Source organism: Borostomias antarcticus (genome assembly GCF_949987555.1).
Source record: "Borostomias antarcticus genome assembly, chromosome: 2".
In the NCBI taxonomy this organism is placed as follows: domain Eukaryota; kingdom Metazoa; phylum Chordata; class Actinopteri; order Stomiiformes; family Stomiidae; genus Borostomias; species Borostomias antarcticus.
Window position 1 is genome coordinate 33,645,705 of NC_140235.1, and position 27,229 is coordinate 33,672,933.

The 27,229-nt window shown below is 54.9% G+C and overlaps 1 protein-coding gene across 1 annotated transcript; it reads left to right on the forward strand.

Annotated features, from left to right (window-relative positions):
* The first annotated feature begins 57 nt into the window (after positions 1 to 57).
* Positions 58 to 27,229, forward strand: cplane1 (ciliogenesis and planar polarity effector 1). The gene is made up of 51 exons (XM_084454640.1): positions 58 to 141; positions 448 to 583; positions 695 to 814; positions 940 to 1,172; positions 1,345 to 1,451; positions 1,747 to 1,903; positions 1,988 to 2,091; positions 2,214 to 2,396; positions 2,945 to 3,194; positions 3,329 to 3,526; positions 4,397 to 5,193; positions 5,289 to 5,479; positions 5,564 to 5,644; positions 5,759 to 5,923; positions 6,109 to 6,327; positions 6,419 to 6,656; positions 6,785 to 6,918; positions 7,063 to 7,280; positions 7,658 to 7,822; positions 8,059 to 8,200; positions 8,380 to 8,693; positions 9,277 to 9,388; positions 10,075 to 10,405; positions 10,976 to 12,094; positions 12,196 to 12,353; positions 12,439 to 12,539; positions 12,678 to 12,736; positions 13,112 to 13,198; positions 13,335 to 13,554; positions 13,681 to 14,169; positions 14,371 to 15,069; positions 15,474 to 15,649; positions 15,761 to 15,854; positions 15,968 to 16,022; positions 16,391 to 16,525; positions 17,626 to 17,700; positions 18,176 to 18,294; positions 18,385 to 18,583; positions 18,673 to 18,902; positions 19,018 to 19,117; positions 21,898 to 22,059; positions 22,723 to 22,756; positions 22,883 to 23,014; positions 23,340 to 23,402; positions 25,074 to 25,263; positions 25,373 to 25,428; positions 25,819 to 25,989; positions 26,070 to 26,230; positions 26,373 to 26,468; positions 26,617 to 26,771; positions 26,920 to 27,229. The coding sequence occupies exons 1-51, from the start codon at positions 61 to 63 to the stop codon at positions 27,076 to 27,078; spliced, it is 10,170 nt and encodes a 3,389-aa protein (XP_084310766.1). The 5' UTR covers positions 58 to 60; the 3' UTR covers positions 27,079 to 27,229.

Sequence of the window (27,229 nt, forward strand, 5' to 3'; positions counted from 1 at the left end):
ATAGCATCAACGAATAACACACCGCGGCTCGGACAATCTGAAGCTAGTGAGCAAAACATAATGGACTTGAGGCTGGAGGTGGTGTTATCATCTTGCATTAAACGGAAGAAGCCATGGCCACGGTTCTGCTGGCTGGGTTTGGTAAGGATATGTCATGCAGCTAAAACGACGCAGATTCAAGGATGCTTATTGTCCAATGTACAAGATACAGGTACCATCATGTAGGCTAGTCCCTTTCGGCACTGCGTTACTATCTGGGCTGTTACCAGCAGGGCTGAGTTTCCCAGAGGCATCGTAGCGCTACGTTCGTCGTAAGCTATGGCGTTCATCATAGCGCTACGATGCCTCTGGGAAACTCAGCCCTGCTGGTAACGCAGTCCCTAAAGAGGGTAGTAGGATACAACCAAGCGCTTAATCCATTTGTCATGATTTAAATCCAATCCATAGGAGAAGGAGTCCGTTTTTTTATTGGATGACAGGAGAATAAGTGAGATCAACATGGTGTCTGGGCGCACCAAGAAGAAAACTCCCAAGCTACAACTCTTGCTACCAAGGGTCGTAACCATGGCTGCGTCCCACAATGGTGAGCTGTCAGTGGCCTCGACAGTTAAGGTTTAGTGCTATGTTTCAACAGAATACATTTTATGTAGACTCTATGGATATGATAATCCTGCTTGTCCATGGCTGTGTGCAGGTATGTGGCTGGCAGGCCTGCTGGTCTCAGGGGACATGTTTCTCTGGAACAGGGACAGAGACTCCTTGAAGACTGTTACAGCAGTATCTGCAGTGTCTCAGCTGGTTACTGATGCTCAAGGTTTGTCTTTTTTACAAACAGGAATCACATAGCCAAGACCACCACTACTAAAAATTGTGACTTAATCTTACTTCCTCTTTTCCATATGGTATCACGTGTGTCTGACTGTCTGTGTGTTTCCACAGGATCAGGCACACGCCTGCTGCTCTCTGTGTCTGGTGATGGGATGCGGGTTCTCCTGCTCACCCTTACTGGCCAGGTGTTCCTCTGGGAGTGTGTGGATGTGCGGGACCTGGTGGGGGTGCGGGACGGTCCCGCCAGAGGACGCTGGGCACATATAGAGGCCCCCGAGGACACGCCCCTCCCCTCACCACAAGACAAGGAGGGCTCCCAACACAGCGCCTTCATCAGGACAGAGGTGAGCATTGCTCAGTAGATACTTTGGTAAATATTTTGTCTGTTGTTAGTGTCCCACTAAATGTTTTCTTTGCAAACCTTAATGCGCTGATTTGACTGGGAAACTGCAGTCATGTCCTACATGTCAAAGGGACATCCTATTCCATTCATTAACCTTCTTGTTCCTCCTACAGGCCTTGGGGGATGTCAGCTTATCAGTTTTCACTTTCACCACTGGAGAGAAGCTCATTGTCACTTTCCTGAAGATCCAGTGGGAGGATGGGCGGGGGGGCGGAGTCGGGTGAGTGAGCTGGGGCTCATACAGGCTTTTATACATTTATCTTCACCAAGTGAAGGATCTTTTCACGTCACTCTCCAAAGGATGAGATTGTAGTATAAATAAAATAGATAAATAAATAGTAATAATAATAAAAACATGCTATTGTATTCTATTCTATTCTATTATTTGTCTTGTGGCCTTTTACTATCTGTCTTATTTATTCCATTTTATTTTGTAGTGAATCTCATTTTGTTGCAAATGGAAGTTTGATTTGAATGATTGATTGATTGATTGAACACTGCATTGTTGTCTGTAGTTCTGTGGGATACCGTATACGCTGGGTCACCAGGACTTGCCCCATGTCCCGACTCAGCCCACCCTGTCGCCCGGTGAAGTCCAGAGGGGCACTGGTGTCAGCCTTCTCCCCCGACGGCCTGCTGTTAGCCATAGTTCTGAACCAGAGAGACCCCAGGGTGAGCATCTATGACATGTTCAACATATGCAGTATGCTGAAATGTGAAACAACACAATATGTGACCCTCTGTTTGTGTCTGCAGGCTACGCAGGTTCTCTTTGTCAGCACTCAGACTTTTGTCACCGTATCCAGTGGACTGGGGGGATGTGGCAGCAAGAAGCTTGCAATCCCGTCTAAATATGTCAGGTAGACTAAGAATGAATGATTGAACACCTGTATAAACAGATGTGACTGAATGGATGTGGATGATGTGTGATGCTGTATTTGTGAGCGGGGCGTTTTCTTAAACATCCCCATCTCTCCTGCAGGTCGTATTGGGTGGGCAGTGTGAGCTGGGCCGTGGGGGGGCTCTACCTCGCCTGTGTGCTGAAGAGAGGCTCCTTACTCATGCTGGCTCGACTCGGGGGGCTGCTGTCTCTGTCTACCTCAGGGTGCAATGTGGACTTTGGCCCAGCACATTTCCTGCCCCTGCATCCTCTGGTCACCTACAAGTATGCAGATTTACCCTCGAGGCTGGTCATTAGTCCATATTCTTAGAATGTCATTCTCTCCATCTGACCTTCTCTTAAATTCCCACTCCATAGCAGCTACTGTCGATTCTGGCTTGATCCATTTTTCTCTACTTCCTCTCCTCATCTCTTCCTGTTTCTCATCTTCAGTCGTCTTCAGTATCTAGTTCTTTGCTCTCCGCTTCCAACATGGTCTGTCTGTCCTTTTGCTCATGTGAGTATCAGAGGGGTAAACTCAAACACAACTTTGAGGTGCCAGGTTGATTTAGTTCTCACAGGCTTTCTCAGGGTCACTTCTCTTATGTCACTACACTTTTATATGCATGAATACGTTTTTGAAAGTTGTATTATGCATCTTCTTAATTGACTTAATCCTCTTGGCCCCCTGGGGAGCATAGGGCTGATTATTATGTTGTTATTATTATTATTATTATTATTATTATGCATACTACCGTATGTTAATAACTGCCCTCTGATCATTGCCTTATCTCATATCCCACCGTCCCCCACCTCTCTCTCCTCCCTCCCAGGCCTCCAGCGCCCGTGGGGGTGAGAGACGCCTCTCTCTCCAGCTCCAGTGCGTCTGTCCGGGACGCGCTGCGGCAGCGCTACTCCGTGACGTGGCACCCGCGTCTGCCCTACCTCATTGTTTCTGACGGCTACCTGGCCACGGTGCTGAGGACAGCGGAGAGGCCCTCCCCTGCCGCCCTGCTCAGGGCCCTGCTGAGGGACACCAGCCAGGGCCTGGAGAGGGCCAGCGGGGCCCTGGAGAACGCCCAGGTGGGGGACTGCTCAGGGATGAAGAGGTGCCTGGGACGAAAAACGGCAACTCGACTTATAGTTGAGTGTTTTTTTCAGGTGTAAAATGAAAGAGTGAATAAGCTGTTCTTATCTCTCTCTCTGTCTACCTCTAGCCTCATGCTAGGGCGTGGCTGGAAGCCATGTCCTGTCTGAAGCTCAGCAGCAGCCTGGAGGAGCTGAGACCCAGGAGCACCTCTGCCCCCTCAGCCTCGGGCCCTCGGCCCCCAGCCTCCTCCACCTCCACCCTGCCCCTCTTCCTGCAGGACCAGGCGGGCCTGGGGAACACCAGGGAGATGCTGCAGAAAGTCCAGGTCGGTGCACTCAGCTCACAACATAGATATAACATAGCACGCTATTTAAGCTGCTGCAGCTCAGGAGGGAGAGCGGCTCGTCCAATGTTCAAATCACGGCTCCTCCTGACGACATGTCGAAGTGTCCTTGGGCAAGACACTGGGTGTGTTAAGTAACTGAGCGGCTCAGCCTCGCTCTGAGTGTAGAACGCACTTAAAGGAGTAGTAAAGGGAAAATGCATGTTTAGCCCTGTTTTAAGGTTACTTATGATCATATACAATGGTTCAGAGTTTACACACGTATGTGCTGCGACTAAATAGTTCTATGCTAAATATTTAAAAAAGCCTTTCCAGATGAACTAGAATCTTACATTATGGCGAATTATATGTCAGAACGCCAACTAACACCTCGGTGAGTTTCTTGTCTTTGAAATTGAGTGTTTAACATGTTTTTTCAATGATTTTTCAAGGTGCCCACCCACATCCATTGTATGACCAAAATGGTGGTAGAGCAATTATCAGATCTAGAAAAATGCTAGTTTTGTCAATGTTTTGATCTAAACCATTGTATATAATCATAAGTAACCTTAAAACAGGGCTAAACATGCATTTTCCCTTTACTACTCCTTTAAGTGTTTTTAAAATGCGCTCACAGTGAGCATTCCAAGCGTGAGCGCTCAGTTACTTAACGCACCCACTGAATCCTGAATTGCTCCCAGTGAGCAGGCTAGCACTTGCATGGCAGCTGCCGCCATTAGTGTGTGTCTGTGTGTATGAATGGTTGAATGTGAGGCCTCCACTGAATAAAAAGCGTTATATAAGTGCAGTCCATTTACCATCTCCATTTACCGTCGGTCTGTATAACTGTCTTGTGTGCTTGTCCCCTCTCAGGCCTTGTTTGAGGACGACTCTGACTTAGAGGGACCGCCCACCGGGTCGCACGTGGAGGATGGGGGTCGTCTGGAGTTCGCCTCCATGTTTGACACCCTCCACGCCCACCCAGACACCCCGACGGGGCCCCGCCTCCAGCCCCGCCTGCCGCCCCAGTCAGACCCCGACTCTGACTCTGTGGACTCGGACAGGAAAGCCCCCCCGGTCCTTCCCGAGCTGCGGAGGGTCCAGGGCAGCCTGCTGACGGCCTGGGCGTTGGGGGTGTCCCTGGGGGGCGCCGTGGAGCAGAGGGAGCATCTGCTCCGGGGCGCCGTGCGCTGCGCCGTGCGCTTCGCCGCCCTCCTCCGTCTCACTACCGAGCCCACCTCCTGCACGGGGAGAAAGAAGAGCCCCTCCTTCTCCTCCTGCCTCCTCCGCCTCCTCAGAACTCTGCTCTCTTTCCTCCCCTGGGACGGCGCTCACACTGGGGGGCGGGGCTGCCTGGGATTGGTGGTGGAGCTCACCCATCAGCTGGTGAGCCTGGTGCTCTCCCCGCCCCCTTATCCCTGGGCCGGCAGCGAGCCCCCCTCCCACCGCCTCTCCTCAGCCCTACTCATACTGCAGCTGGCCGCCCGCAGCCTGGACCACGCCTACAGCCTGCAGCAGGACACGGCCTGGGGGCCTCCCCACCAGCAGGGGGAGCCGGCCCAGCTCCTGTGGGCCTCAGACGGCTACTGTGTGCCTCTGCTCCAGGAGGAGGTGGGTAGGCCCAGGCAAACTCAGGAGGCACTGCCTAGACCCCAGAGGCCCTCCAGCAGGTAGAGTCACCTAAACTGTGGATGCGCAGTAAACATGTAAATAACACGCTCCCACCGTGTCCCAGCTCCAGCTCAGCGGTGTTGTCCTTGTGTAGGTTGGCGGCGGTGTGGCGGACGGTGTACCAGCTCACCCTGCAGTACTGGGAGGAGCTGAGAGGCCCTGGGGTCTCCGGTGGCCGGGGGGAGGAGCAGGGGCGCGTGATTGACATCCTGTCCCGCCTCCAGGCTGCTCTTCAGGGGGCGGGGCAGAAGCTGGAGGATGGGCCGCCTCTGCTGAGCTACACAGGTCTGTCTGAGCAGCCCGACGCCCACGGAGCCTTTGTATTAATGTGCAATGATTCTAAATTGCAGTTTTATCCTGCATCCCCAGGTGAGCATCACTTCCTGTTTGGGGCGTATACAGAGAGCGCGGACGCCTGGAGGGCTGAGCTCTGGGCGGAGAGAGCGAGAGGTGAGACACAAAACGCTTTGCATTATGGGTTACACAACCTTTTATAGTGTGGTAAACAGGTCAGGATGGTGGACGTGGAACCAGGAAGTGTGTGTGTTGTGTCCCGCCCTGCAGGCGGTCCGCGGGGCGTGTTCCTGGAGACGCGGCTGGTTCTGGCCCAGCTGTACGGGCTGCTGTTCCGGTACCGGCTGCGCGAGGCCCAGGCGCTGGGGGACCACATGGCCCGTCTGCTACTGGACCGCACGGCGCCTCGGACCAGGGCCCGGAGCCAAGCCAGAGGTACAGCATGCCAGCGTCTCTCTGCCATTCACATTCAACAGAGGACAAAAATGGCACTGCATATCTTATCACGTGCGCACTAGGGATGTGCACTAGGGATGTGTACTAGGGCTGTCTTGGGCTGTCCTTCCTCTGACTGTTCCTAAGGGGTTAAGAGTTATTTCTGTGTGTGGTTGTGCTGCTAGCCGAGCCCCTCCCTGTCTCCGGGCCCCTCCCTGTCTCCGGGCCCCTCCCTGTCTCCGGGCCCCTCCCCTTCGGGATGCCCAGGGAGGTCCACGCCGATGCAGCCTGCGCCGTGGTGCAGACCCTGGGCAGATTCATGGCCTCCTACTTCACCAACCAGCCGCTGCTCATCCTGCCCCCACACAGCGTGGACGTGCTGCCCCCCTTACACCTCCCCCATGGTAAATACACAGCCCTTCTCCAGAGCCTCTCAGGGCCAGGGTGTTCTGGCCAGTGTGGTTGAACATGGTTCATCTGTTTCTCGCCCCTCAGTCCCGGGTGTTGGACGCCTGGTGCCCCTGTGTCAGGAGCGTGTAGCGGGGGCGGTTCGAGGACAGCAGCTGTCGGAGGTGTGGACGGTGGGCTATGCCCAGGATCTGCTGCTGCAGGGGGGGCTGCTGCCCGAGGCCGTGTGGCTGGCCCTCCGCCTGGGGGATTGGAAGAGCGCCGTGTCCCTGGGCCTGGCCTACACCACCTACTGCACCGATCACTGCCACCTCACTGGGTCTGTGTGTGTGTGTGTGTGTCCACAGTTAAATCACTGACTGCATTATTAGTTATTATTATTATTGTTATTATTATTATCTGCACTGTGGTTTTGAGCTTTTATTATGGTACGTTCTGTCACCTCAGGCTCAGGTGGAGAGAACTACACCTCCCAGCAGCCCTCGAGCCAGGAAGCATCTTTCAGACTCATCTTGAGTCCCTTCTGGGAAGAAAGAGTGGGAGAGAGGAGACCCAAGGAGATGGGGACGACCACAAGAGCTTCACAGGTGTGCGAGCTACGGTTGTTTCCCTGGTCACGTAACAGCTGGGAGCCTCATGACCTCAGTAACATACGGGCGTCTCTGAGTCTCTTTATCCTCTCTCTCCCTTCTGAGCCATCTCTTCCTGTCCTCTCTCGTCCCCTCGGTCAGACTCCCTGGAAGGGGAGGACATGGAGCTGTTGCAGGCGTCGCTGCAGGAGCTCCTGAAGGCGTCGGTCATGGCCGGGGTGGACGTGCTGTCTCAGCCCCTGCGCTCCCTGCTGGACTCGGCCAAAGACCTGGCCTCCCGCCTGCCCGCCCTGGTGCCCACGGGGCTGTACCTGCCCGCACCCCCCCTCTACTGCCCCCAGCCCGCACCCAACACACAGGTACTGCCCCCAGCCTGCATCCCCCCCCCCTACTGCCCCCAGCCCGCACCCAACACACAGGTACTGCCCCCAGCCCGCACCCCCCCCCCCCCCCACACCTACTGCCCCCAGCCCGCACCCCCCCCTCTACTGTGGAGCTCAAGTTGATTTATGTGTATGTATTTGAAAGTGCTTTGTGTGTGCGTGTGCGTGTGTGTGTGCATGTGTCTGCGTGCTTGTTTGTCTGTGTGTGCGTGCTTGTTTGTCTGTGTGTGCGTGCTTGTTTGTCTGTGTGTGTGGTTGTGTGTGTGTGTGTTTGTGGTTGTATGTGTGTGTGTGTCTGTGTGTTCTTGTGTGGTTGTGTGTGGTTGTGTGTGTGGTCTCTCTCTCACCGCCAGGACCCCTCAGGGGCTTTGGGGCAGCTTGCAGAGGGCTCATCCCGTCACAGGGTGTCAGGTGTCCTCCAGAGGGCGCTGCTGCTCCTGAGGTCGGCCCGCTGCTCCCACCCCGCTGCCCAGTGGTACATCAGCCAGCTGCGACGCTCCCGACGCCTCCTACACAAGGTGCCCTCACCCCTGACCCCTCACCCTCCGTCTCCTGACCCTTCGCCACCCCCACCGTCGGGGTCGTGACCCACTCTCGCTTGGAACACCTGGACGATGAGATGCTGTGCCGTAGCACAGGAATGATCAGACACACTCACACACCTCGATCAGACACACACACACACCTCGATCAGACACACTCACACACCTCAGAGGAATGATCAGACACACTCACGTGTTGGTTTTCTGTTCAGATCAGGCAGAAATCCTCCCAGCAGTCTGGCGCTCCAGAGTCCTTCCCAGAGGGCCTGGTGGCGCTCGTCTCCCGCAGCGGCTTCTTCAGACGGGGACCCGGTGGAGACGGACGCCTGGACGCTGTCACCATACAAACTATCAGTGAGAGACCCCTCTGTCAGACCCCTCTGTCAGACCCCTCTGTCAGACCCCTCTGTCAGTCCCCTCTGTCAGTCCCCTCTGTCAGACCCCTCTGTTAGACCCCTCTGTCAGACCCCTCTGTCAGACCCCTCTGTCAGACGTTCTCCAGAGCGTGTTAAGAGGCCACCTCTGTTTTCCAGTGTGCTTCAGGGAGTTGTGTGGGCTGTGCTGGATGCTGCACGTCAGGGACCAGCTGTCCGCGGCCTGCCGGAGGTTCCAGGCCGCTAGGAACCCTGGGAGAGACGCCCAGGTGCAGCAGCAGAACCCTGGGAGAGACGCCCAGGCGCAGCAGCAGAACCCTGGGAGAGACGCCCAGGCGCAGCAGCAGGCGTCCTGTGTGGAGGCCGTCCAGTGGGCCTGCCGCCTCCTGCCCTTCGCCCGCTTCCTGAATGCTGAGGAGGTCCTGCAGGACGCCCTGCTGAGCCTGGTGTCCGAGCTGCCCCCCTCCCCCCTGGTAAACTGCCCCCTCCCCCCTGGTAAACATCCCCTCCCCCCTGGTAAACTGCCCCCTCCCCCCTGGTAAACTGCACCCCGCCCCCCTGGTAAACTGCCCCCTCCCCCTGGTAAACTACCCCTCCCCCCTGGTAAACTGCCCCTCCCCCCTGGTAAACTGCCCCCTCCCCCCTGGTAAACTGCCCCCCTCCCCCCTGTAAACTGCGCTCACCTCCTCCACATTCAGCCACACACTCCTGCTCGGAGAGTGTAGAGTACTTGGTGTTACACAGACCTGGCTCCGTGACAATTAAATACTGACTATTAATTAACTACTTGATTTGTCAATGCAATGGAGCGCATGGACCAGTCGCATAAGGGCCAACTGAGAGGGCAAGCAAACGAATCAATGTAACTTTACGCATTTAAGCATTTTAACTTGTGTGAAGCACTTTGAGTCCTCTCTGTGAGAAGTGCTATAGAAATAAAATTTACTTGCTTACTAATTGACACTGGTCTGGTACTGTATAGGTGTGTGTGTGTGTGTGTGTGTGTGTGTGTGTGTGTGTGTGTGGCCGTCCCTCATTGTGTCCTGTCATCCCCAGGTGGCGGTGGCGCTGGTGGGGGCCTTCCCAGAGGAGGAGGAGTCAGTCAGGGTGCCTCTGAGGGACAAATACAGCTCTCTGCTGCAGAGACTGAGGCACTGCTCTGTCCCAGGTAACACCGCTGCTCTCTAGCTGCTCTCTAACTGCTCTCTAACTACTCTCTAGCTGCTCTCTAGCTGCTCTCTAGCTGCTCTCTAGCTGCTCTCTAGCTGCTCTCTAACTACTCTCTAGCTGCTCTCTAGCTGCTCTCTAGCTGCTCTCTAACTACTCTCTAGCTGCTCTCTAGCTGCTCTCTAGCTGCTCTCTAACTGCTCTCTAGCTGCTCTCTAGCTGCTCTCTAACTGCTCTCTAGCTGCTCTCTAGCTGCTCTCTAGCTGCTCTCTAACTGCTCTCTAGCTGCTCTCTAACTGCTCTCTAACTGCTCTAGCTGCTCTAGCTGCTCTAGCTGCTCTCTAACTGCTCTCTAACTGCTCTCTAGCTGCTCTCTAGCTGCTCTCTAACTGCTCTCTAGCTGCTCTCTAATCCTCTCTAATCCTCTCTAACTGCTCTCTAATCCTCTCTAACCCTCTCTAACCCTCTCTAACCCTCTCTAACGCTCTCTAACCCTCTCTAACTGCTCTCTAACCCTCTCTAACACTCTCTAACCCTCTCTAACTGCTCTCTAACCCTCTCTAACCCTCTCTAACGCTCTCTAACTGCTCTCTAACCTCTATCTGCTCAGCCAGAGATCCTCACGGGCTGGTCAGCGTGGACATCTGTCGTGTTGTTCTTACGGACGTGTCTTTCCCTGCGCTCTAGCCTCAGAGTCCAGTGGGAAGGAGGAAGAGGAGGACGAAGGCGGGGAGATGATGATGGTCCTGATCCGGGACAAGCTCAGACTGAGGCGGAAGCACCTGCGGCGTCTTGGCCGACACCTGGGCCCCCCGGAGCTGCACCTGTGGGAGAGGGAGGAGGAGGAGGAGCGAGAGGGGGGCCCGGGGGCGGCCATGCTGGAGAGGTTCTCTCTGGGGGCCAGTCTGAGCAACAGCACCCTGACTGACTGCGGGCGCCCCCTGGTGTACAGCGACGGGGACACGGCTGAGAACACCTCGGAGGCGCTGTCTCTGGACCAGAGCAGGCCCACTCACCGGTACGGAGGCCCAGACATGCCCCACATATACTCTGTGTGTGACTTCTGAATTATTAATATTATTGTACACTGCATTTGTTTTGTTGATTTGATTTGTTTCTGTGTGTGAACTCGTCATCACTGTAAATGAGGGAATCCTCAGTGCTTCACAAGTATAGATTAGACTTTATTGTCCCTCAAGGGGAAATTCATTTTCACAGGACTGCATTGACAGCACAATACATTTAACAACAAACAACATTTTACATAGACATCGTAGGTGGACATTACATAGACATTGATAGTACAGTACAGTAACAGACAGACACTACAAAGTTACACCCATCACCATCGCCATTGAACAGACCTCCTTCAGCGTGGTCTGCTGTTCAGGGCAGCGATGGCTGTAGGGATCAGGCTCTTCCCAAAGCGGGCCCTCCCACACTTGAGTGTCCTGTATCTACATCAGAGGGTAGTGGGGTGAGGTAAAGGTTTAAATAAAGGTTTGAAATGAAATGAAGTGTATCTGAAGGTGGTGTCTGGTTCACTCATGTGATTCTGAGACTGAACGGGTGTGTTTGACTCCCGCAGTAAGAGAGTGAACGTCCAGGGTGAAGAAGAGGCTGGAAGTGGATGGAAGATGGCGGAGAGCGTCCAGGAGGAGGTCCGGGGGCGGGGCCAGGACCCTGCAGGTCAGACTGACCCCGGGCCCCCCGCCCTCACCCTGCCCGTGGTGGGGACCTGGGAGTTCGAGCTGGAGGACGAGGAGTACCTGCGCTTCCTGGAGCTGTTCCTCAGCTACGTGCTGGAGAGGGCCAGTCCGGACGGGGGGGCCGCGGGCCGCCACCCCCCCCCGCTGCTGAAGGGCTTCTGCTCGGCGCTGAGAGAGAGGGAGCTGCACTCGCTCTCCTTCGACGTGCTCACCACGCTACGCCGCCGCCAGCAAGACGGGCGCCACGCGTCCAGGAGGCCGGGGGGCGGAGGAGACGCCCCGGTGTTTAGAGCCGGCCACTGCTTTAAAACTGCCCCAGACACCCCTGACTTTCCGCCCTCCTCTCTCCGCAGCGAGGTCCCCCCGAGGCCCAGCCTGTCTGTTCTGCCCCTCCCCGGGCTCAGGACCGGCCAGCAGCAGCCGGGCCTGTTTGGCCTCAGGCGGCAGGTTAGCCCCGCCACCGAACCAACGCCTACTAGGGAAGGCCTCCCGGGCTCTGAGCCGAGCCCCAGCCAGAGCTCTGTCCCCTGGGAGCAGCTGTCGGAGCCCTGGGCGCTGGGCTCCCCGGCCCTGGCAGACCTGCAGCAGGAGCTGGACCCTGAGCTGGAGGCGCGGTTCCCCGGGCTGGCCCGGCTGCTGGAGTGGATGGTGCGCTGGGCGGATAAAAGGGCGCTGCACGGACCACCCAGCAGGAAGAGGGACGGGGAGGTAGGGGGCGGGGGCGGGGTTTCCGGAGCAGGGGTGGTGATCCGGGTCAAAGCCTCGGCCCCCGCTGTCCTGACCGCCCTCGGGATGCTGCGGCGCAGGTACGCCGCCGCCCTGCTGGGGACAAGCCGGTACTGCAGACATATCCAGGTCCCGGAGGGGGAGTGGACCGTGGCTCCAGTGCTGCAGCCTGAGGGGGTCTGGAGGCCGGAGAGAGAGGGCAGCTACCCTGAGTCCGCCGGCCCCCCCGTCACGCTGCCCGACCAGGAGCCCCAGCACGGCCGCCTGGCCAGGTGAGGGATGTCTGGGTGTCTCAGCTTTTGGTGTTATAGGTTCTACCCCCTCAGCGCAGGTGAGCACAGTGTCATAATGGATGTGGTTCCGTGTTCCCCAGCAGTGGATCCAAGGCCGAGGGGGTGGAGCGAGTGACATCACAGCAAACCTCAGACCACCGTGACCAGGAGGGAATGACCTTTGACCTTGAGAGGGGGGCAGCAGACTCACAGTGGCCCTCGCCAGATGAAGAGCTAGACCTTATTGCTGAACAAGAAGGTTCATATTTATGGCGATTTAGAACCAGTTCCCAGAATAGAATTTAGAGTTTGGTGTTGATTTCTGTCATCATTTTTTGTTGTAGATAACAGTGATGCTGTAAGAGCATCTCCCGCGTTCTCTGCCCCCGGCATCTCTGTCCAGATAAAGAGCCTCCCGCCCTCCCTAACCAGCACACAGGACCAGGTTGGCCCTGCCGGACGCTCACACCGCTTGACTGAACTTCACTGGCGTAGAGTTGAGAACATGTAGAGGACTTTGCTTCAGAGCTGGTTGTCCAGTTCCTGTGTGATCCTGAGAGTGCGTCTGTCCTGTCTCCCCCAGGTCCTAACGCTAGAAGAACTGCAGGGCCCCCAGAGAGACGGACACTCCTCCAGCTCCCAGTGAGTTCTTTACTTCCCCTAGATGTGTGATCAATGGCTGAATATTTAGTCTTTCAGCTTGTCATTGTAAATAAGAATTAGTTCTCAGTTGTTACTAGAATTAATTTATGGTGTTTAATAATTGAAGCACCATACAATGTTATGGTGAGTTTGTAGGTAGTTGTCCCTGGTTGGCTGTGGTGAGTCACAGTCGACTGGTGCTGCAGATGGCGGGGTGTTACCATGGTGATGGTAAACAAGCCACGGCGTGGTGTGGCAGACAGGAGAATATCGCTAAAGGCAGCCAGGCAGTAAAAAGGCTCTCTGTCCTCTGCTAAGCTTTAGGTAGCATTGTAATTCTGTCTGTATTATGACGTTTCTCTCTGGTTGTTGTAGAGGTGAGGATGAGGATGAGAGTCTTCTTCGTTGCGACTCTCTGAGGAGAGCGACCCCTGACCCCGTTGAAGAGGTGGCAGCAGATCGGTGAGCCACCCTGAGCTCAGGGCTTCATATTCCTTATAGTCTCTCAGGGAGGTGCTCCATAGGGTGGAGAACGACATGCCTGACCTGATCTCCGTGCTTCATGCTGTGACCGTCTGCTCCTCGTCCTCCTCCCTAGAGCCCCCGGTGAGGCTCCAGGACCAGAGGCCCCCCCCCAGCCTGCCCCCCGCCTACTCCCCACGGCCGGGCCTCAGGCTGGGGCTCCCTCAGCAGACCTGGTCCCTGGCGGCACCCTGCCCCAGAGTCACTCCGCCGCTGCCCCCCCCGGCCGGCCGCCCCCCGCCCAGGCTGACATCGTGAGACAGCTCCTGCAGGACGAGATGTTCCGGCTGGTCCAGGTGACGGCGCGGAGGAGGAGAGGGAGGGAGGGGGGGATGAGAAGGATGCAGATCTATGAAGCGTAGCTGAGGGATCTCTGAATGATGTGTTGTGTTTGTTGTTTTGTTGTGTTGTTGTTTCCTCAGCTGCAGCAGATCAACTTCATGAGCCTGATGCAGGTGGTGGGGGCCTCCTTCTCCAACCTTCCCTTCCCCCCGCCAAGCGCCCCCCTGGTCCAGAGCCAGAACCCCCCCCTGGTCCAGAGCCAGGACCCTCCCCTGGTCCAGAACCAGAACCCCCCCCTGGTCCAGAACCAGAACGCCTCCCTGGTCCAGAGCCAGGACCCTCCCCTGGTCCAGAACCAGAACCCCCCTCTGGTCCAGAACCAGAACACCTCCCTGGTCCAGACCAGCGTCACGCCTGCCCCTCAGACGCAGCCTGGCGCTCCAGAGACGGCGTCTCATCAGCCTCCGCCCACCCCGGCCTCCACACAGAGGCCCCCAGTCCAGCCAGCCCCTCAGACCTCGGCCCCGCCCCCTCTGGCGCCCCGGGCCCCCCTGACCAGCCACGCCCAGACCCCCACGGACCCTCCTGTGAGGGGGGAGCATGACGTACTAAACCCTCAACTTCCTCAGGTAAGCGGTGCCATAGTTATCTACACATTCAGGCTCAATATCTCTGCGTCTGTGTTGAAGCGACCCATAGTGAACTGAACCATAGTGAACTGACCCATAGTGAACTGACCCATAGTGAACTGACCCATAGTGAACTGAACCATAGTGAACTGACCCATAGTGAACTGAACCATAGTGAACTGAGCTGATGTGTGTTTGTAGGGAATGCAGACGCTGTCTGTCCACTTGGAGCCGTCAGGAGGCGTCCGGGGGGAGAGCAGCTTGTTGGTCCCCTCCTCCCTCGGGCTTTTGACCACTGTGGACGCCCGGCCTGAGGCCACGCCCACTGGCCTATCTCTGTTACCCCCCCACAGAGGCAGACAACAGGAGGTGCCGAACCCCCCCCCTGCCCTGCCCCCCTCAGGGCTGAAACTGCTCCAGCTGCGCCCCCCCCTGCTGTCCCTCAGGCACCCCCCCCACTCCGCCCCGATACTAGAGGCCTGGAGCCCCCTGCCTGGGGGGAGAGCCACGGCGGGACCCCCCCATGTGAACCTGACCCTGTACGACCCCGACGCGCTGAGGACAGCGCGGGAGGGGACGAGAGGGGCTGAGAGAGACTCCGCAGCTCCACCCAAACACCTCAATCTGGACCGGTACTCTCCCCCTCCCCCGGACCCCCCTCCCGGAAGCACGCAGCCCCTGCCCCACGACCCCGCGCCCCCTCACCTGCCCCCGGCCCCCAGACCACCCCCAGCTCACGGTCTGCCTCTCCTACGCTTCTACCCTGACACTCGCCCCCCCACCAACTTCCCTCACATACCCCACCTAACCTCCTCCAGACCTCTGACCCTCCCCCCAGCCCCCCTGGGCCACGCCCCTGGGGTCAAGCTGCTCCAGAGAGGCCCCGACCCGCCCAGGATGGTGGGTGTCTCCATGCATAGTGGGGTAATACCCAAGCTGTGTTCAGAATCGCTCCCTCGTTCCCTCACTCCCTGTTCCCTATATAGGGTTCACCATGTAGTGAACTACCTAGGGAACGGAGAAAATGTAGGGTACATGCACTGTTCACTGGAAATCAAGGTGAATTGTGGGTAATAAATAGTGGACTATATAGGGAACGAAAATTCCGTGGAGAATTCGGACACTACAAACAAAATGGCTGACGCCCCATATAGTGCACTATATAGTGAATAGGGAGCGATTCCGAACACAGCCCCAGACAGACCATTTTGTGAATAACTAGTCTAACCCTATTGCGCAATCTCATGTTTTACACTGTTTGTACGCCGTTTGACTACATCCCCATGTGTGTATGATTGGCTCAGATGGTTCCCCTTGCCGCGCCTCCGGCCCGCGTGCCCCGCCTCATCCCCCTGGAGGTGCTGATGGGCTGGGCCGCCGGGAGGCAGGGTCCCGGGGAGCCACGGCTCCAGCTGCTCAGAGCAGACCCCCAGACTCGGGGCCCCGCCCCGGTCGCACCCCCCACCTACTCCAGCAAGAGGTGAGCTCTAATGTCATGTCTTGTTCCAGGGACGTCCGGCTCCCCTTCTCCACAGCTGGAGTTCCCCTCAGCTGGTCTCACGCTGTCCCGTGTGTGTGATGCCCCCTACAGGCAGAGGAGGAGAGAGGACAGGCGGAGGAGGGAGGGACAGAGGGCAGAGGTCACGTTCAGAGCCGGAGACTCCATCATTCCACCACAAGAGGTTCCTCAGGTAGACCATCCTTGGATAGAAGTATCCGTTTGCTATTATCAAAATCAGCAGTTGAAATGAAGTCATGTTGATGGTGTTTTTTTGTTTTTTTTTAAATCACTACTCAGTCCAGTGAGGAGCCTGCAGAGTCTGCTCTGGGGGAGGGATTTGTTTTTCCTCTTGGTGAGTATCTGTCTATCCATCCATCCATCCATCCATCCATCCATCCATCCATCCATCCATCCATCCATCCATCCATCCATCCATCCATCCATCCATCCATCCATCCATCCATCCATCCATCCATCCATCCATCCATCCATCCATCCATCCATCCATCCATCCATCCCATCCCATCCCATCCCATCCCATCCCATCCCATCCCATCCCATCCCATCCCATCCCATCCCATCCCATCCCATCCCATCCCATCCCATCCCATCCCATCCCATCCCATCCCATCCCATCCCATCCCATCCCATCCCATCCCTCTCCCACCCACCCATGTATGTTAGTTTCTCCCCCTAATGACCTTTAACTTGTGTCTTCAGGGACCTTTGACCCCATGCTAACTGGCCAGGGATTGGTGGACAGGGCCATGTCCACTGCAGCTGAGCTCCATGCCTTCGCCTCCACACGCAAGCGCCCCCCCGAGAGCCTCGACGCCTGCACCAACACTGACCCAGGTCAGACCGGCCTCACACTACCAACGCTGACCCAGGTCAGACCGGCCTCACACTACCAACACTGACCCAGGTCAGACCGGCCTCACACTACCAACACTGACCCAGGTCAGACCGGACTCACACTACCAACACTGACCCAGGTCAGACCGGCCTCACACTACCAACACTGACCCAGGTCAGACCGGCCTCACACTACCAACACTGACCCAGGTCAGACCGGCCTCACACTACCAACACTGTCCCAGGTCAGACCGGCCTCACACTGCCAACACTGACCCAGGTCAGACCGGCCTCACACTACCAACACTGTCCCAGGTCAGACCGGCCTCACACTACCAACACTGACCCAGGTCAGACCGGCCTCACACTACCAACACTGACCCAGGTCAGACCGGCCTCACACTACCAACACTGACCCAGGTCAGACCGTACTCACACTACCAACACTGACCCAGGTCAGACCGTACTCACACTACCAACACTGACCCAGGTCAGACCGGCCTCACACTACCAACACTGACCCAGGTCAGACCGGCCTCACACTACCAACACTGACCCAGGTCAGACCGGCCTCACACTACCAACACTGACCCAGGTCAGACCGTACTCACACTACCAACACTGACCCAGGTCAGACCGGCCTCACACTACCAACACTGACCCAGGTCAGACCGGCCTCACACTACCAACACTGACCCAGGTCAGACCGTACTCACACTACCAACACTGACCCAGGTCAGACCGGCCTCACACTACCAACACTGACCCAGGTCAGACCGGCCTCACACTACCAACACTGAACCAGGTCAGACCGGCCTCACACTACCAACACTGACCCAGGTCAGACCGGACTCACACTACCAACACTGACCCAGGTCAGACCGGCCTCACGCTAGTCTGACCCTGGTCAGACCGGCCTCACTAGTCTCATCATGTCTTCCCAGCAAATATTGGACCTGTCACATGACGGCAGCCTTTGGAGTTCAGCTCTAGTGATGTGTTGTTTTGGACTGCCGTGCTGTTCTACTGTGTCTGTGCTGTTCTACTGTGTGTGTGCTGTTCTACTGTGTGTGTGTTGACAGAGTGCCTGTGTGTTGCAGCCCCCCCTCATTCCCCAGCAGATGGAGACGGGTCTGTTCGCCCCCCCGGCGCTGCCCCCACTGCGTCTCCTGAGCGTGAGTTGGCCTTCCTTCATCTTGTAGCGTTGGTTATTGTGGAGGCAAGGGAGTCTGGAGGAAACATGGCATCTTAAACTGGCCACTCTTATATCCTTGCACAGTTTTAAACAAAAAATATCCCAAATCCTTGCCACCTGCTGCTCCTGCTTTGATGTGTAGCACTTTTTCTTTCTGAACCCTGGGCTTTTACAAAGTTAAATTGTTATGGTTTTATTGTGTCTGCATTTTATATAGTTGTTTGGGTGGTTGGTAGCCTACTGACAGTTTGTAGTTTTGTACTGTGTTCTGTCTGTTTGTATTGTACTCTGTTTATAAGTCATGTATGTAGGATGTGAATTGTGCTCAGCCTTCTTGGCCAGATCACCCTTAAAAAAGAGACCTCGGCCACAATGGATTTTTACATTTCTGGTTAAATAAAGGTTTGATTGATTGATGACGACGCGCCTGTGTATGGCTGGGGTTCTCGTTCTAGCAGTCGGAGGTGCTGCGGTTCTCCCTCCGGATGTTTTCCTGAACCTGCAGTTCCCCAGGGAGCCCGCGGGCCAGAATACAGACCTGCCTCAGAACACACCGGCAGGGAGGACCATGGCGGTGAGACACGGCTCCTCATCTAGTGTTGCATGCAATATCTCCAAAGCTATGATGAAATCACAACTTTATTTCTTTCTCTCTCTCTCTCAGGATGTGGAGGATCGTCAGTTCATTAATGTTATTGATCTGGAAGACAGCACTCTACTCCAGGAGATGCCGTGTTGCCCTCAGCCCTCTCCTCCAACCTCTGCACAGCTCCACCTGCTGGCCGCCTCTGTCACTACCTCCGCCCTCCCAGAGCTGCGACCAGCGGACACCAACACAGAGGACCAGCCCCCAGCTCAGCCAGGTGGGCCGGGGCACTCCGGTATGTTACTGGGCTTTCCTCCTGACCATGCCTCCATGCCTCTGTGTGATATCTCTCTGTGTTTCCTCCAGGTCTCTCAGAAGCCTCTGAGCCCGGCGGAGACCCCGTGACGGTGAGCCTGCTGCTGGGGAGGAGCAGCCCAGGTGGGGCCCTGGAGCCCCATGGTCATGGGGCCCGCCGTGCCGTCGCCAGACCCCCGGGGGTCCAGATCTCAGCCTGCCTGTCAGAGATGGACGCCCAGCTGGCTGCCCTGCAGAACATTGCCGACAACATGGAGAGAGAGTTTGCCAACACCAGGCTGGTAGGAGGGCGCTGTTCTCACCCTGGCGCTTCTGAATCTTGCCGCGTTCACTTACGTGTGTCTGGCGTTCCGTTCAATGAGTGTATGTGTGTGTGTGTGTCTGTCTGCCCCTCAGCTAGTGAGCACTATTGAGACCCTCGCTCCAGCCATGGCTCCCCATTCTGAAAGGAGAACACCAATGAACAAAACCGTCACCCTGGCCGTCTCCCCTGAAGGTCAGTGACTCCATACAGCCCTCCACATTACCACTCACCCCCTCCCACTGCCCTGGACACCACCACTCACCCCCTCCCACTGCCCTGGACACCACCACTCACCCCCTCCCACTGCCCTGGACACCACCACTCACCCCCTCCCACTGCCCTGGACACCACCACTCACCCCCTCCCACTGCCCTGGACACCACCACTCACCCCCTCCCACTGCCCTGGACACCACCACTCGCCCCCTCCCACTGCCCTGGACACCACCACTCACCCCCTCCCACTGTCCTGGACACCACCACTCGCCCCCTCCCACTGCCCTGGACACCACCACTCACCCCCTCCCACTGCCCTGGACACCACCACTCACCCCCTCCCACTGTCCTGGACACCACCACTCACCCCCTCCCACTGCCCTGGACACCACCACTCACCCCCTCCCACTGCCCTGGACACCACCACTCACCCCCTCCCACTGCCCTGGACACCACCACTCCCACACGCGCTGTTCCTACCACTGACTCTTAGCAACATAACAGTGTTTGTACTAGCCCTTCTCAGTCCTGTTGTCGCATTACGCTCGCTCATGCCAGACAACAGTCCTTCCCAGCTCCATTCACTTCGCCGTCAAAATAAATAGGTTTCGGCCTATTTAGGAGAGGCACTCATATTTACAAGTGTCAGATAAACATGAAACTTAACTTACCTAAGCAAAAGGGTCTATTTAAACAAATGCTGGGTTTTGAAGCCTCGGCGCTACCATTAAATAATCTTTGAAGCTTCAAAGCAGAAGTTAAATAGTGCTCTCTCGGCCCACCCCCCACGCCTAGGCCTGCCCGATTAGGGCCTAGTGAAGCCAGTTTGGTCGAGGAGTGACCATACAGATGTGTCGCCTGTCACCCTAACATGATGTCTTAATCACTAATGGTTGTCAGTCTGGGTTGTGTCTGTTTATAGTGTCCCATAGAGATGTGCCATTGATACCCCAGAGGAGAGGCCCCCCCGTGGCGCCTAAGTGTGACCTCTGACACCCACTACCCTGAACGGCCACAGCAGCAGCAGCATCACCTGTCTCCCTCACTATCGACCACACAGTGTCGAACAAACACACATCAAACACATCAAATCAAATGACCAGCATTATAACTCTGTAGATGTTATATAGACATTTCTCCCTAGATTCATCACCCTGACCAGCTAACCTCGTCATGCTCACCCTACCCCTTGACCAGCTAACCTCGTCATGCTCACCCTACCCCCTGACCAGCTAACCTCCTCATGCTCACCCTACCACCTGACCAGCTAACCTCCTCATGCTCACCCTACCCCCTGACCAGCTAACCTCCTCATGCTCACCCTTCCCCCTGACCAGCTAACCTCGTCATGCTCACCCTACCCCCTGACCAGCTAACCTCCTCATGCTCACCCTACCCCCTGACCAGCTAACCTCCTCATGCTCACCCTACCCCCTGACCAGCTAACCTCGTCATGCTCACCCTACCCCCTGACCAGCTAACCTCGTCATGCTCACCCTACCCCCTGACCAGCTAACCTCGTCATGCTCACCCTACCCCCTGACCAGCTAACCTCGTCATGCTCACCCTACCCCCTGACCAGCTAACCTCCTCATGCTCACCCTACCCCCTGACCAGCTAACCTCGTCATGCTCACCCTACCCCCTGACCAGCTAACCTCCTCATGCTCACCCTACCCCCTGACCAGCTAACCTCCTCATGCTCACCCTACCCCCTGACCAGCTAACCTCCTCATGCTCACCCTACCCCCTGACCAGCTAACCTCCTCATGCTCACCCTACCCCCTGACCAGCTAACCTCGTCATGCTCACCCTACCCCCTGACCAGCTAACCTCGTCATGCTCACCCTACCCCCTGACCAGCTAACCTCCTCATGCTCACCCTACCCCCTGACCAGCTAACCTCCTCATGCTCACCCTACCCCCTGACCAGCTAACCTCCTCATGCTCACCCTACCCCAACCAACTAAACCCAAGCACCCAAATGAGACTAATGCCGCGTTCCAGATAGGATTTTGAGCCCGTAAGTTAAGATTTCAAGTCACGACTCACGACTTCATAGCGTTCCAGGCAAAATGTCTGCATGCGTGGCATTCTGGATAAATGTAAACAAGCCGATATGGTAAAAGCTTGAGATTTAGCACATTGTCAGAGCTGGCAAGCTAAACATTGTATGCCTAATTTCGCTATGCTAAGAAATCGTACGTTACATTTTATTTATTGACATCATCGACTTTTCGCCGTTTGCATGGTCACGTTCAGGTTTACCTTAATGTTAGCTAGCTAGCACTAGCTATCTCTTGTCATCATATTTGGGCATCATTACTTACACATAGCAGATTGTAGTGTATAATCGTTTGTATTATTTTGATTACAACGTACACATTTACTTTACGTTGCCCTAAAGTTATTTGTCGCCATACCCATGGGGGCTGCCATCTTGCTTAGAGGGCTGTGTGACGTCAGAGAGTGCAACTGGGAGTACATCGATCTGGTACGAGTTCACGGGTGGGAAGTTACGGGTTTGACTGCCATTCCAGTGCATTTTCACGGGTAGAAGGTCGTAAAAACACGAGTCACGGGTTGCCTGGAACGCTCCATAATTAACAGGCCCAAACCTCTGGTACACGCCCATGGTCACTCCCACAGCCCAAGTGTCAATACAGAGTGAATCACTTAGCAAATACATGTCCATAAATCAAACCCTGACCCATGGCTCCTACAGCAGCTGGCCGTGACACGCTCTCCCTACACACAGCGTGGAGATCTCGACCATCCGGGTCCCATGACCCTCAACCAGCAGATCACCAGGAGGAGGAGGAGGGAGGTCAGGAGGTCAGCGGTGCTCCTCGGGGTCAGAGGCAGCGCTCTTCTCTTCCTGCTGCCATCCAGAGTACCTCCACCCGTCACACGCCAGCAGGTACACAACTCATCACATGGCTGATAACTGGTCATGAGATGCTATTGGTCACTGGAGCTGATGGTCCCTAGTGGTGAGGACAGGAAGCAGAACGTTTGTGGTGTTCAATGACACTTCCTGTTCATCTCCAGTTACTGGCTTCCCAGCCTGTAACTCAAGTGCTTATTTCCCCCCCATATATCCCTGCATGGTGCCTAAACCAGGCTGTCATCTGCTTTGAGAAGGTTTGGTGGTTTCTGTCAAAGCGTGGTGGTTGACTGGGATCTCTGTGGTTGGAGGCCTGCAGCTGTCTCCAGTTAGATCCCAGCCTTAACAATGTGTGTGGAATAACAGTCAGGGTAGGGATTACCCCCCCCACACACACACACACACACACACACACACACACACACACACACACGGGGCACAAGACTTTATCGTCACCCTGTTATCCAACACTTCTGCACACAGCGGATGAGGTAAGTGATACTCTGGTTGTTTAAAAGTCACCTTCTTTAGGTGATACACGAGAGACGTGCCGACACACAGACGCCATGTTGTAAACGGTGCCCAGGTCCCTAATCTGTGACGGGTGTGTGGACAGAGCACCAGAGTCTCAGCAGCCGGTCAGATTGTAATCCTCCTTGCCGAACTGTGTGGTAAACATTTACGTTTCTCTTGCAGATTTGACAGACCACATGGCTGGAACATCCAGGAAGTAAGTTTGGAACTGTTTCAAATGATTTGTCAGTTAACAAAACACCTCAAATATGCCGTTTGCTTACGTCCTCCAGGTGCATGTATTTCCCATCTCACCCCCTCCTCTACTTCCTCTCTTCCCCAGAGGGACAGAGGACACCCTGGGCCTGAGTGGGCTGACTGATGTAGCAGACATCTTGGGAGAGTTGGTGAGGGAAGGGGCCATGTCCCCCTCAGCCCTGGGTCTGTCCCACACTCAGGCTGCCAGACTGGACAGGTAAGCGCCTTTCAGAAAACCCCCGCACCGTTGGCTACGTCGGGAAGGGTCGGGACATTTGAGCATGTGTGACGCCGAACTCACACTACAGGATACTTCAGATCCTAACCGCACACATGAGGAGAATCTTAACACATGTTCTTCTCTGGAATCTCAAACGTGCTCACACGACAAGATTTGAAAATAACGGCTCATCACAAGTGGCGATTGCTTCTATATGCCAAGGTAAGCCTGGCATACACAGACCAAATCGAAATAAAACTTGATTTTTGCGCCTTCTTTCAGTGGAAAAAAAAGAAGTTTTGGCTGCGCCTCGTTCCCACAGTATTGTCAACAGCAAGGCAGTGAGGCAGGTGGAGAACAAGAGGGAGTCTGAGTCCGAGGGCAGGTCTGCGCTCTTGGCGCGTTTATTGGAAAAATACCACTCCGGGTATCCAACCGAAAAAACGTCAAAAAGAAACAAAACGGTCAGCCGTGACTCGGTTCCCGGTCTCCTGCTGGGCAGAGCAGGTCTCAGGTTTAGACCTGAAAGCGAACAACAACAAAAAAAAAACTTCTGCTGGTCTTTTGTGCCCTGGTTGATTGGCTGCAGCTGGGGTTGCTGCAGCTCCACGCTGAAGAGCTGATTTGGGGCAGCTGGGGAACAGGGTTGCCGTGGTGATCAGGAATGGCCTGTAGATGCTGTCCACAACCTGGCCACGCTGTCCATGGTGCTGAAGGTGGGTGTGGGGCTGGCGCTGTCCATGGTGCTGAGGTTGAGTGTGGAGCTGGTGCTCGGCTTTGGTCACTGTTGTGCCTGGAGGCAGCACCGCTGGGGCAGCCTTGTGCCGCCCAATGGGCAGGAGGATACCACAATATATATATATATATATATATATATATATATATATATATATATATATTGGCCATATACCACACCCTCTTGAGTTATTGCTTCATTATACAACGGGTAGTTCCAACCTCGCAATCTGGTTAAGAGTCACCAAATATTCACGATATACCACGGGCAAAGCCTCTCTATCATTCTATGTGAAATATTACTGCGCCAATTATTACTGCCTGTAAAAACGTTAGTTCCATTGCGTAACGGTCTGTTAATAAAAATGAAAGCATTCAATGTCAATTTTGAGTTCTATCCGTCCTGTAGCCTACCACTCACTTTATCATTACCACTTTTGCAACTCACAGTTGCACAACAAAGGTAGGCTACACTTTGTTCATGGCTAGCTATGTTGGTCAGGAGCATTAGTTTGAAACTCCATAGCAACGTGATAGTTTTATGAACTACCTTTCTTGGCGGAGTTCACTAAAATCGATATTAAGACACTGAAATAGTAGGTATGTATCCCATAAATGTTTCCCGATGATGTAACCGTTGTATAAAAGCAATAACTCACTCGAGGTGTTGTGGTATACGGCCAATATACCACGGGTTGTGCTGGTCGACTCGGCTGCGCCTCGTGCCTTTGACCGCAGCACAACCCGTGGTATATTGGCTATATACCACAACCCTCTCATGAGTTATTGCTTCAATCTCTAGCTCTTGGCACAAGTTCAGGAAAGTTACTTGACTATTGCTGTAGGATCCATGCATGCTTTCACGCATTTTGTGAGGTTTCTCCTCATCTTTCACCTACGCCTCTTCTGTTCTACAACACAAGGAGCCAGGGCTGATCATTTCAATTCATCAACTCTTCAATTTACACAATTTAGTAGACATTCTCAGAGATTACCGTCTATGCTGAGTGAGAGTGCTGTATTTGCAGCTAAACAAACGCTGTGTTGTTTACGTTTTATACAGCCGATGGTCTTCCGTTTCCCCTTGATGATACAGTACTGTCACCTTGTGGTGTGGAGTTATTTATCTCTTATTTATTTATCTCACGCAAGCGCAGACACGTACACGCTTGTCGGATGATGGCCGTTGTCCGCTTGGTGTGTTCAAGTGAAACTTGTCGGCCCTGAAACAGGCAACGTGAGGCGACGCGAGGCGACAGCAGCTGTCCTCTTCGGCGCTAGTTCTTTGATGTGTCAGGGAGGTTGTTGTGTCTGACAGCAGGCAGGAGCAGCAGCGGAGCAGGAGGCCTGCGCAGAGGGGGGCGTGGCAAGCGGAGGAGGAGGAGGAGGAGCAGAGAGACCTGAGGACGTGGATGAGGAGCAAACAGAGGGAGAGATTGGCAGAGTACCGCAGACAGAAGGAGGAGAGGAGGGCAAACGAGCGCAGACCTTTCACAGCTCCCGCTGCACTGGCGAGTTGACTTGAACCATCCAACACCGTTCGGTGTCACATGTCTTGACTGTTGTCTGGTTAGATTACCCATCACAATGTTTAACACTGCTCAACACTTCCCTCAGCAGAAACCAACTTCCAAAGACCTCAACATCAATAGGAAAATCAAAGAGGAGAAGGACAAGTATGTGCATTGCCATGACATGTGACATTCACTTCCTGTGTTTTTTTGAATGCCTGCACTCACACAATACATTATTTTAGACTCTTTAATGCACAGCAACTGCAAACAAACGTAGTTCAGCACCAGGCTTTCATCAGCATTGTCAAACACATAAGATGTGACACATACTGTATATACACATATTACCATCACAAAAACAGATGTCATTAGAATGAATATTTGTCGTTCAGATCATACAGTACTTAACCATATCCATATCCCTGCATATTTACATTAAAATGCATACATCAGAATCACATTTGGTATTTCATAGAACATTCCACGAGAGATTCACATTGACAAAACTAAAATGTGTGTGTGTGTTCACCTGTTGGATGTTTCTACTCTCAGGATGTTGCTGATGGATCATCACAACCAGAGGGCTCGCGAGGCCTGTAGCCTGATCACAGACCTCCTCACCACCCCCCTGACCCTCCCGACGACCTCCACACAAACCCTGACCTCCACCTCCACACGACCCCTGACCTCTCAGACCGCCGCCAGCACCCGTAGTAGCCCTAGGTACGTACTCCCTGCTCCTAGCCTGCTCAGCCTTTTGTTTTAGATGTGAGAATCACCCTGGTGGTTCTGTCCGGTTCCAGGGGTCGTAGTTCGTCTGCTGGAGGGAGGAGGAGAAGTCTGCCATCCCAGGTGGGGCGAGGCCGCTCCATGTCCTGTCCCAGGACCACGCCCCGCGTCCAGAGACGGCCTGCGTCCAGGGAACAGGACACACTCAGCAGCAGACTGGGACTGCACCGACCAGGTTTAGAGCTTTCCACTTTAAAACACGCAATTATTCCTTTCGAGGCAGATTTCAATAACGATTCAAGTGGTTTTACTAACCGTGAGCTGTAATGGCTAGCATCTCTGACGGTGTGTGTGTGTGTTTGTCTCACGGATGTTAGCGAGTGCTCTGCCGAGGGACCGTCTGTCCCAGGTGACGCGCAGAGGGATGCTAACTGACCTGAAGGGCCGGGCGGGGCCCCAGACAGCCAACCAGGGTGAGACACGCCCGTCACCCACAGGACTTGGAGGATGTCTTTTAAAGCTGTTAGGAATCTGATACATTTTGATGAGTCACACATTGCTACTCCTGCTGGTAGGGAATGGTAGTATGTATCATTGTGTAATAATGTATCTTTTCAACAGAGCGGAGGATAGAAGTGAGCCAGTCCCCAGCTGGAAGGAAGGGTGGAGGAGGGAGGGAGCAGAGGGAAACGGAGGAGAGGGAGGTGGTCAGCCCATGGAATCCCCCTCCAGAGATCTGCAGGCTTCTGGGGATGGACAACCCATATCTGGGACAGGTAAACGGGGGTGGGGGTCACCACTTCGGCATCCACCACATCACTTTGGCGTGATAACATTGTGATCTTCTGGAGGCTTTAGGGTCCAGATGTGACGGTGCTGTGGTGTTGTGGTCCAGATATGACAGTGCTGTGTTGTGGTTGTCAGGGCGTGGCCGGGCCGTCAGAGGCCTGGGGAGGGGGAGCCAGAGCAGGAGCGGCGTGGATGGACAGGCTGGACACTCTGTCAGAGAGCACCGGCAGTGTGCTCAGCAAGCTGGACTGGGCGGCCATCGAGAGCATGGTGGCCGGAGAGGGGGAGGTCTGATTGGAGGAGTGAAGAGCAGGATACAGTAGATGAAAGCAGAGGAACATATCGGTGGTTTTGAAAGCAACAATCCAAGCAGTGGAATCATTCTGTGCCTACGGCAAAGCCTGCACCAGACCACCAACTCTGTTTCTTTAGATCCGGGAACACA